Source organism: Eutrigla gurnardus (assembly GCF_963514095.1).
Source record: "Eutrigla gurnardus genome assembly, chromosome: 4".
Classification (NCBI taxonomy): domain Eukaryota; kingdom Metazoa; phylum Chordata; class Actinopteri; order Perciformes; family Triglidae; genus Eutrigla; species Eutrigla gurnardus.
In genome coordinates, this window is record NC_139918.1 from 12,231,261 (window position 1) to 12,241,863 (window position 10,603).

The window sequence follows — 10,603 nt, forward strand, 5'->3', positions numbered from 1 at the left end:
ATGTAAATGTGTAAACATCACCTGACATAAAATCTTCAAATGTGGTCAACCTGAACTTCAGGAGATGGAAACATGAGAAAAAGTCCAAAACCAACCTCAACACTTCTATGAAACATGACTGATATTATGTTGCACACTAAAATAAAACCTCTAATCAGTGAGAATCAAAAGGAGAACAGCTAACAAAGAAATCCATTCAGCCATTTCAATACATAGCAGGAGTCATTTTTGTCACATTTTCCCCATAAACTTAATTACACCACAATAGGCACTTATGTCCATTTGGATTTGGAGATCTTTCTCTCTTTGAACGAGCCAATGGGGACGCTCCAACCGACCGACCAATGACCTCAAAGGGCCCGCCCCCACTCTGCTGCGGTCCAATCAAGTTCTGAATACCAGCTGTGTCAGCGGTCAGAGATGACCTGCATGATGTTCTGACAGAGAAATGGAGGAAGGTTTTAGCTAAAGGGACTGATGTGGTTGTTTCACTGCCGCAACCAGAGCCCAGGACCAGAGCTGAATTCTTAAAATATTCATGTGCACTCACACTGGATCCAAACACGGCACACAGAGACTTGATATTATCTGAGGGGAACAGGAAAGTAACAATGACGGTACCAGGACAGACCGTTCGTAATCACAGAGACAGATTCCAAGATTGGAATCAGGTCCTGAGTAGAGAGAGTCTGACTGGACGCTGTTACTGGGAGGTGGAGAACACTGGGGGGTTAATTTCTATAGCAGTCGCATACAAGAGTAACATCAGAAAAGGTAACCTGCAAGAAGTTGGGTTTGGATACAGTGATAAATCTTGGGCATTAGCAAGTGACAATAAGAGATATGAACTCATTCACAACAAAGTCCTAACTCGCGTCTCAGGTCCTCCGTCCTCCAAAGTAGGAGTGTACCTGGATCACGGAGCAGGTATACTGTCCTTCTATAGGGTCTCCAAGACCATGACTCTCCTCCACAGAGTCCAGACCAGGTTCACTGAGCCTCTCCATGCTGGATTTTCTTTAGATTTCTGTTACGGGGAATCTGTTGTGCTCTGTAAACTCAAATAGACAGAAGTCAGTTAACAGTTGAATTCAGTCTTTTAACACTTCAAGCCATTGTGTCTCCATGTTTGCTGCAGATTGTTGGTTCTTCACTGCTCTGAGATCAGCTGTCAAACATGACAGTTGATCATGTTCATGATAAAAAAAAAGTTATATTGGTACTGTAAACTACAATATTGGTATTTTGAAATTGAAACTGCAATAAATTTCTGAAAGCTCAATATTTCCGCACACATTTTTTCCCATTTTTGTTCATGAAGGGGTTTTTGTTTAATTTAGATATAATGAATCACATTAAGTACACAATGTGTAGTTAGCGATAACCTCATTTAGTCAGACTGGTTGAAGTGAAACAATATTTCCCAAGACTACAATCAAACCACAGACACTGAAATCCTTATGTCAAAAAAGGCAATTTGTAAACTCAAAGAAAGCCATAAAACATGTATTTTAATCCTTGGCCATGATGGGACACAATCTGGATTTGCATCATGTTTCACATTCACTTTGAATGTAAGGCATCACATTTTATTTGATTTATGGATTACATATAATTTCCCACTGAGGATCAAACATGCCTCCTGACACACACCAGAAAAAAATAGGAATTTTCAAAACTTCTGTCAAACTTCAGAATACAGAATATTGTCTTTGAAAATGGCAAATTTGTTCTGATATGGATAGTAGAGACTGCTGCCTGCATGTTGATGACATGAATGCAAACTGAGCAATTGATCCCTCTTGATTGGCTGGAGTTGCCTCGGTGGTCGTGGGAGAATTTTCCCAGTGGATTAGGCCTACTGGGCTTTACACACTCACTTCCATTGATTGTTGTTGTGACTCATTGTATGCATGTATTTTCCATACATAATTATCACTTGATTGTCCGAACAAACATCGTTACATTTCAAAGGAGGTGACCAGAAAGTGAGTTGTTGTCAGTAGACGACTCTGCTTTTGTCTCAAAGAGGCTCACATTGATCAGCGACGGCAAACCTAAACTCCACTCACCACTTGCACCTGGACAACGACCTGAAGGAATTGTGCATTTTGAAAGAAAATGGGACAGTGTTGACACCAAGGAGGACTTTGTCCATCCCGGAGAGGGAGGTTAACTGGCCGGTCATGAGAAACCACTGGACTTTACCTGCTCAGCAGCAAACAGCAGACCCCAATCCAGAAGGACTCAAGGAACCAGATCTGCTTCTTTTGGTGACTGAATCCATCGATCTGTAGTATTGATACACTTTACTTGTGATGTCATTTCATTCATAGCATCCTCTCGTTTCACAACTAATCAACAGAAAGCACACTTCATTATTTGATCTGAAATGTAAATGTGTAAACATCACCTGACATAAAATCTTCAAATGTGGTCAACCTGAACTTCAGGAGATGGAAACATGGGAAACAGTCCAAAACCAACCTCAACACTTCTATGAAACATGACTGATATTATGTTGCACACTAAAATAAAACCTCTAATCAGTGAGAATCAAAAGGAGAACAGCTAATAAAGAAATCCATTCAGCCATTTCAATACATAGCAGGAGTAATTTTGTCACATTTTCCCCATAAACTTAATTACACCACAATAGGCACTTATGTCCATTTGGATTTGGAGCTCTTTCTCTCTTTGAACGAGCCAATGGGGACGCTCCAACCGACCGACCAATGACCTCAAAGGGCCCGCCCCCACTCTGCTGCGGTCCAATCAAGTTCTGAATACCAGAAACCTTGGTAACCCCTCCCTCCATCTCCTGCTATAAAAACAGCTCGTCTCTGCCTGTTGGTCAGAGCTGCTGCTGACTTTGTTCAGAGAAACTCTTTGTTCACTGAGAGGAGAAATGGAACACAAAAGACTCAACCTGGACCAGGAAACCTTCTCTTGTTGCATCTGTTTGGATCTACTGAAGGACCCGGTGACTATTCCCTGTGGACACAGCTACTGCATGAAGTGTATTGAAACCTACTGGGATAAGAAGGAGATCCACAGCTGCCCTCAGTGTAGTCAGACCTTTACACCGAGGCCTGTCCTGCTGAAAAACACCATGTTGGCAGTTTTGGTGGAGGAGCTGAAGAAGACTCGACTCCAAGCTGCTCCTGCTGGTCTCTGCTATGCTGGACCTGAAGATGTGGCCTGTGATTTCTGCACTGGGAGGAAACTGAAAGCCCTCAAGTCCTGTCTGGTGTGTCTGGCCTCTTACTGTGAGAAACACCTCCAGCCTCATTATGAATCACCAGCATTCAAGAAACATCAGCTGGTGGAGCCCTCCAACAAGCTCCAGGAGAACGTGTGCTCTCGTCATGATGAGGTGATGAAGATGTTCTGCCGTACTGATCAGCAGTCTATCTGTTATCTCTGCGCTGTGGAGGAACACAAAGGCCACGACACAGTCTCAGCTGCAGCAGAAAGGACTGAGAGGCAGAGAGAGTTGGATGTGAGTCGACTAAACATCCAGCAGAGAATCCAGGACAGAGACAAAGATGTGAAGCTGCTCCAACAGGAGGTGGAGGCTATCAACCACTCTGCTGATAAATCAGTGGAGGACAGTGAGGTGATGTTCACTGAGCTGATCCGCCTCATGGAGAAAAGACGCTCTGACGTGAAGCAGCAGGTCAGATCCCGGCAGGAAACTGAATTGAGTCGAGTCACAGAGCTTCAGGAGAAGCTGGAGCAGGAGATCAGTGAGCTGAAGAGGAAAGACGCTGAGCTGGAGAAGCTCTCACACACAGAGGATCACAACCAGTTTCTACACGACTACCCGTCGCTGTCACCACTCGGTGAGTCCACACACTCATCCAGCATCAACACCCGTCCTCTGCGCAACTTTGAGGACGTGACAGCGGCTGTGTCAGCGGTCAGAGATGACCTGCATGATGTTCTGACAGAGAAATGGATGAAGGTCTTGGCTAAAGGGACTGATGTGGTTGTTTCACTGCCGCAACCAGAGCCCAGGACCAGAGCTGAATTCTTAAAATATTCATGTGCACTCACACTGGATCCAAACACGGCACACAGAGACTTGATATTATCTGAGGGGAACAGGAAAGTAACAATGACGGTACCAGGACAGACCGTTCGTAATCACAGAGACAGATTCCAAGATTGGAATCAGGTCCTGAGTAGAGAGAGTCTGACTGGACGCTGTTACTGGGAGGTGGAGAACACTGGGGGGTTAATTTCTATAGCAGTCGCATACAAGAGTAACATCAGAAAAGGTAACCTGCAAGAAGTTGGGTTTGGATACAGTGATAAATCTTGGGCATTAGCAAGTGACAATAAGAGATATGAACTCATTCACAACAAAGTCCTAACTCGCGTCTCAGGTCCTCCGTCCTCCAAAGTAGGAGTGTACCTGGATCACGGAGCAGGTATACTGTCCTTCTATAGGGTCTCCAAGACCATGACTCTCCTCCACAGAGTCCAGACCAGGTTCACTGAGCCTCTCCATGCTGGATTTTCTTTAGATTTCTGTTACGGGGAATCTGTTGTGCTCTGTAAACTCAAATAGACAGAAGTCAGTTAACAGTTGAATTCAGTCTTTTAACTCTTCAACCCATTGTGTCTCCATGTTTGCTGCGGATTGTTGGTTCTTCACTGCTCTGAGATCAGTAGTCAAACATGACAGTTGATCATGTTCATGATTAAAAAAAAAAGTTATATTGGTACTGTAAACTACAATATTGGTATTTTGAAATTGAAACTGCAATAAATTTCTGAAAGCTCAGTATTTTCGCACACATTTTTTCCCATTTTTGTTCATGAAGGGGTTTTTGTTTAATTTAGATAATATGAATCACATTAAGTACACAATGTGTAGTTAGCGATAACCTCATTTAGTCAGACTGGTTGAAGTAAAACAATATTTCCCAAGACTACAATCAAACCACAGACACTGAAATCCTTATGTCAAAAAAGGCAATTTTGTAAACTCAAAGAAAGCCATAAAACAAGTATTTTAATCCTTGGCCATGATGGGACACAATCTGGATTTGCATCATGTTTCACATTCACTTTGAATGTAAAGCATCACATTTTATTTGATTTATGGATTACATATAATTTCCCACTGAGGATCAAACATGCCTCCTGACACAAACCAGAAACAAATAGGAATTTTCAAAACTTCTGTCAAACATCAGAATACAGAATATTGTCTTTGAAAATGGCAAATTTGTTCTGATATGGACAGTAGAGACTGCTGCCTGCATGTTGATGACATGAATGCAAACTGAGCAATTGATCCCTCTTGATTGGCTGGAGTCGCCTCGGTGGTCGTGGGAGAATTTTCCCAGTGGATTAGGCCTACTGGGTTTTTCACACTCACTTCCATTGATTGTTGTTGTGACTCATTGTATGCATGTATTTTTCATACATAATTATCACTTGATTGTCCGAACAAACATCGTTACATTTCAAAGGAGGTGACCAGAAAGTGAGTTGTTGTCAGTAGACGACTCTGCTTTTGTCTCAAAGAGGCTCACATTGATCAGCGACTGCAAACCTAAACTCCACTCACCACTTGCACCTGGACAACGACCTGAAGGAATTGTGCATTTTGAAAGAAAATGGGACAGTGTTGACACCAAGGAGGACTTTGTCCATCCTGGAGAGGGAGGTAACTGGCCGGTCATGAGAAACCACTGGACTTTACCTGCTCAGCAGCAAACAGCAGACCCCAATCCAGAAGGACTCAAGGAACCAGATCTGCTTCTTTTGGTGACTGAATCCATCGATCTGTAGTATTGATACACTTTACTTGTGATGTCATTTCATTCATAGCATCCTCTCGTTTCACAACTGTGAAAATGCTTTTTTAGAAGATGTCAAGTATGCTCAATGGTCTAAAGTCTGTGTTGAACCTGATGCTGAAAAATCGTTAAATAATTTTATGGATTTGTTCGTACCCATTGTAAACAAACATGCGCCACTTAGGAAATTCACTGTTAAGCCTTATGGAGCTCCCTGGATTGATGAGGAGTTAAAGAACTTAATGAAACAAAGAAATGAGCTAAAAAGATGCTTTATTGCCTCTGGTTCAGTCAATGATAAAAGTGCATATTGTAAAATACGGAATCTATTTATGAAGGTAAACAGAGGAAAAAAAGAGAGAACTGTATCGGCAAAGGATTGATAGAGCCCAACATGACAGTAAGAAATTATGGAAAGTGATGAATGATATTATGGGTCGGAGTACTAATGCTTCTGCATCCTTCATTGAAACTGATAATGGTGTATTTATTTCTAAGCCTAAGGATATGTCAAATTACCTAAATAAGTATTTTGTGGAAAAAGTTGAAAATTTGAGGGGGGGCTTTTGTACAAATGAAAAGAACAAATCGTGTCTGCTCATTGATGATCTCATAATGAGAGGCAAACAGTGTACTTTTGAGTTCAATTCGGTTGAAATCAAGGAGGTTGAAAAATTGTTACGATCCATTTCTAAAGACAACTCTGCTGGTACAGATTGTATTGATGGTAAATTACTCAGAATAGCTGTTGATTATATAGCTCTTCCTGTGTGTCACATATTTAATTCCTGTCTATCGAATGGAACCTGTCCTAAAATCTGGAAAGAAGGAAAAATTATTCCCATACCAAAAGATACCAAATCCACATTCAGTGGTCCTAACTGTAGACCTATAACAATCCTACCTGTTTTGAGTAAAATTTTAGAAAGGATTGTATATAACCAAATCCATGATTATATGTCTAAGAATGATTTGATAAGTAATGCACAACATGCCTACAGAGGGTCATTCCACCTGCACAGCCTTGGTAGAAATGACTGACGATTGGTTGAGGGGGATTGACAATTCATTGTTATCTGGTGCTGTCATGTTGGACTTCAGCGCTGCATTTGACCTAATTGACCATAAGTTGTTGATTGAAAAACTCACGCATTATGGTTTTGGACCTATGGCAATCTCTTGGTTTGAAAATTATTCATCTTTCAGAACTCAACAGGTTTTCTTGAATGGTACTCTGTCCAACAGCATTAACATAGACTGTGGTGTGCCGCAAGGAAGTTGTTTGGGTCCGCTCTTATTTTCAATTTTTACGAATGATCTCCCGCTTGTTATTCAAGAATCCACTATGGTTTTATACGCTGACGATTCTACACTGTACTATTCTGCATCTACATGCTGTAAACTTAAGTCCGTTCTGTCACAAGATCTGAAAGAAGTGGTCAATTGGGTTACTGCAAATAGACTTGTTTTAAATCTATCAAAAACTGTCAGCATTGTCTTTGGATCTCGGCATAATGTAGCCAGTCAGCCTATGCTTGATCTGCAGATTTCTAGTCAGCCAGTCAAGCAGGTGAGCAAGTTAAAGCTTCTGGGACTTTCTATTTGTAACACTCTATCCTGGACTGATCATGTTAGGCAGATAGTTGCCAAGATGAGTAGGAGCATTGCTACGGTCCGGAAATGTGCCACCTACTTACCAGCTACTTTACGGAGACAGGTTGTTCAAACATTAGTATTATGCCATCTCGACTATTGTTCTGTTATTTGGGCCTCTGCCTCTAAGACTGACTTAAGCAAACTACAAACTGTACAAAACCGGGCTGCTAGACTTGCTCTTGATAGATCTTACAGATCAAATGTAGATCTGATGCATTCTGATCTCAAGTGGCCTAAAGCTCTTGATAGGTTATCCATTAGGTCCTTGATATTTATTAAGAATGTAATTTCCACTCATGTTCCTAGAGCTCTTTTTAATGAAATTGGTTTTTGCTCTGATGCTCATTCATACGGTACTAGATCTGCAACAGCAGGGCTAGTTGTGCTCCCACACTGTAGGAGTAATGCAATGAGGAGGACATCCTTCTATAGGTCCATTTCTTTGTGGAATATACTCCCTTCGCACATTCGTGTTATACCTGTGAAGAGGGAATTCAAGAGGCAAATTAAATCCTACTTTTATTTATGTTAAATATGAACTCAGGACTCTGACTTGGCGCTCAATGAATTATGTTTTGATGAAGGTGTTTGCGCTCTGAGGCGCCCAGATGCCCATTTTTTTGTTTGTTTGACTGTTGCTATGTATTTGTAATTTGGTCACTACTTTTACTGTATTTGAGTGATGACTAATTGTTTGTATGTTCAGATTTTAAGTGGACCCCAGGAAGACTAGTCTGCCGCTTCTGCGACAACTAATGGGGATCCATAATAAACAATAAACAATAAACTAATCAACAGAAAGCACACTTCATTATTTTATCTGAAATGTAAATGTGTAAACATCACCTGACATAAAATCTTCAAATGTGGTCAACCTGAACTTCAGGAGATGGAAACATGAGAAAAAGTCCAAAACCAACCTCAACACTTCTATGAAACATGACTGATATTATGTTGCACACTAAAATAAAACCTCTAATCAGTGAGAATCAAAAGGAGAACAGCTAACAAAGAAATCCATTCAGCCATTTCAATACATAGCAGGAGTCATTTTTGTCACATTTTCCCCATAAACTTAATTACACCACAATAGGCACTTATGTCCATTTGGATTTGGAGCTCTTTCTCTCTTTGAACGAGCCAATGGGGACGCTCCAACCGACCGACCAATGACCTCAAAGGGCCCGCCCCCACTCTGCTGCGGTCCAATCAAGTTCTGAATACCAGCTGTGTCAGCGGTCAGAGATGACCTGCATGATGTTCTGACAGAGAAATGGAGGAAGGTTTTAGCTAAAGGGACTGATGTGGTTGTTTCACTGCCGCAACCAGAGCCCAGGACCAGAGCTGAATTCTTAAAATATTCATGTGCACTCACACTGGATCCAAACACGGCACACAGAGACTTGATATTATCTGAGGGGAACAGGAAAGTAACAATGACGGTACCAGGACAGACCGTTCGTAATCACAGAGACAGATTCCAAGATTGGAATCAGGTCCTGAGTAGAGAGAGTCTGACTGGACGCTGTTACTGGGAGGTGGAGAACACTGGGGGGTTAATTTCTATAGCAGTCGCATACAAGAGTAACATCAGAAAAGGTAACCTGCAAGAAGTTGGGTTTGGATACAGTGATAAATCTTGGGCATTAGCAAGTGACAATAAGAGATATGAACTCATTCACAACAAAGTCCTAACTCGCGTCTCAGGTCCTCCGTCCTCCAAAGTAGGAGTGTACCTGGATCACGGAGCAGGTATACTGTCCTTCTATAGGGTCTCCAAGACCATGACTCTCCTCCACAGAGTCCAGACCAGGTTCACTGAGCCTCTCCATGCTGGATTTTCTTTAGATTTCTGTTACGGGGAATCTGTTGTGCTCTGTAAACTCAAATAGACAGAAGTCAGTTAACAGTTGAATTCAGTCTTTTAACACTTCAAGCCATTGTGTCTCCATGTTTGCTGCAGATTGTTGGTTCTTCACTGCTCTGAGATCAGCTGTCAAACATGACAGTTGATCATGTTCATGATAAAAAAAAAGTTATATTGGTACTGTAAACTACAATATTGGTATTTTGAAATTGAAACTGCAATAAATTTCTGAAAGCTCAATATTTCCGCACACATTTTTTCCCATTTTTGTTCATGAAGGGGTTTTTGTTTAATTTAGATATAATGAATCACATTAAGTACACAATGTGTAGTTAGCGATAACCTCATTTAGTCAGACTGGTTGAAGTGAAACAATATTTCCCAAGACTACAATCAAACCACAGACACTGAAATCCTTATGTCAAAAAAGGCAATTTGTAAACTCAAAGAAAGCCATAAAACATGTATTTTAATCCTTGGCCATGATGGGACACAATCTGGATTTGCATCATGTTTCACATTCACTTTGAATGTAAGGCATCACATTTTATTTGATTTATGGATTACATATAATTTCCCACTGAGGATCAAACATGCCTCCTGACACACACCAGAAAAAAATAGGAATTTTCAAAACTTCTGTCAAACTTCAGAATACAGAATATTGTCTTTGAAAATGGCAAATTTGTTCTGATATGGATAGTAGAGACTGCTGCCTGCATGTTGATGACATGAATGCAAACTGAGCAATTGATCCCTCTTGATTGGCTGGAGTTGCCTCGGTGGTCGTGGGAGAATTTTCCCAGTGGATTAGGCCTACTGGGCTTTACACACTCACTTCCATTGATTGTTGTTGTGACTCATTGTATGCATGTATTTTCCATACATAATTATCACTTGATTGTCCGAACAAACATCGTTACATTTCAAAGGAGGTGACCAGAAAGTGAGTTGTTGTCAGTAGACGACTCTGCTTTTGTCTCAAAGAGGCTCACATTGATCAGCGACGGCAAACCTAAACTCCACTCACCACTTGCACCTGGACAACGACCTGAAGGAATTGTGCATTTTGAAAGAAAATGGGACAGTGTTGACACCAAGGAGGACTTTGTCCATCCCGGAGAGGGAGGTTAACTGGCCGGTCATGAGAAACCACTGGACTTTACCTGCTCAGCAGCAAACAGCAGACCCCAATCCAGAAGGACTCAAGGAACCAGATCTGCTTCTTTTGGTGACTGAATCCATCGATCTGTAGTATTGATAC

General features: G+C 41.4%; 2 protein-coding genes across 2 annotated transcripts; both read left to right on the forward strand.

Moving 5' to 3' along the window:
- Positions 1-2,935: 2,935 nt before the first annotated feature.
- LOC311012470 (tripartite motif-containing protein 16-like) lies at positions 2,936-4,576 on the forward strand (the record flags this gene model as incomplete). The annotated part of the gene is made up of 1 exon (XM_084007931.1): positions 2,936-4,576. The coding sequence occupies exon 1, from the start codon at positions 3,014-3,016 to the stop codon at positions 4,574-4,576; it is 1,563 nt and encodes a 520-aa protein (XP_083864057.1). The 5' UTR covers positions 2,936-3,013.
- A 2,891-nt stretch (positions 4,577-7,467) lies between these two features.
- On the forward strand, positions 7,468-9,364 carry LOC311012471 (uncharacterized protein; the record flags this gene model as incomplete). Its single annotated transcript, XM_084007932.1, has 3 exons — positions 7,468-7,471; positions 8,742-8,902; positions 9,206-9,364. 3 exons carry the CDS (start codon positions 7,468-7,470, stop codon positions 9,362-9,364), a joined length of 324 nt encoding a protein of 107 aa, XP_083864058.1.
- Positions 9,365-10,603: the final 1,239 nt, after the last annotated feature.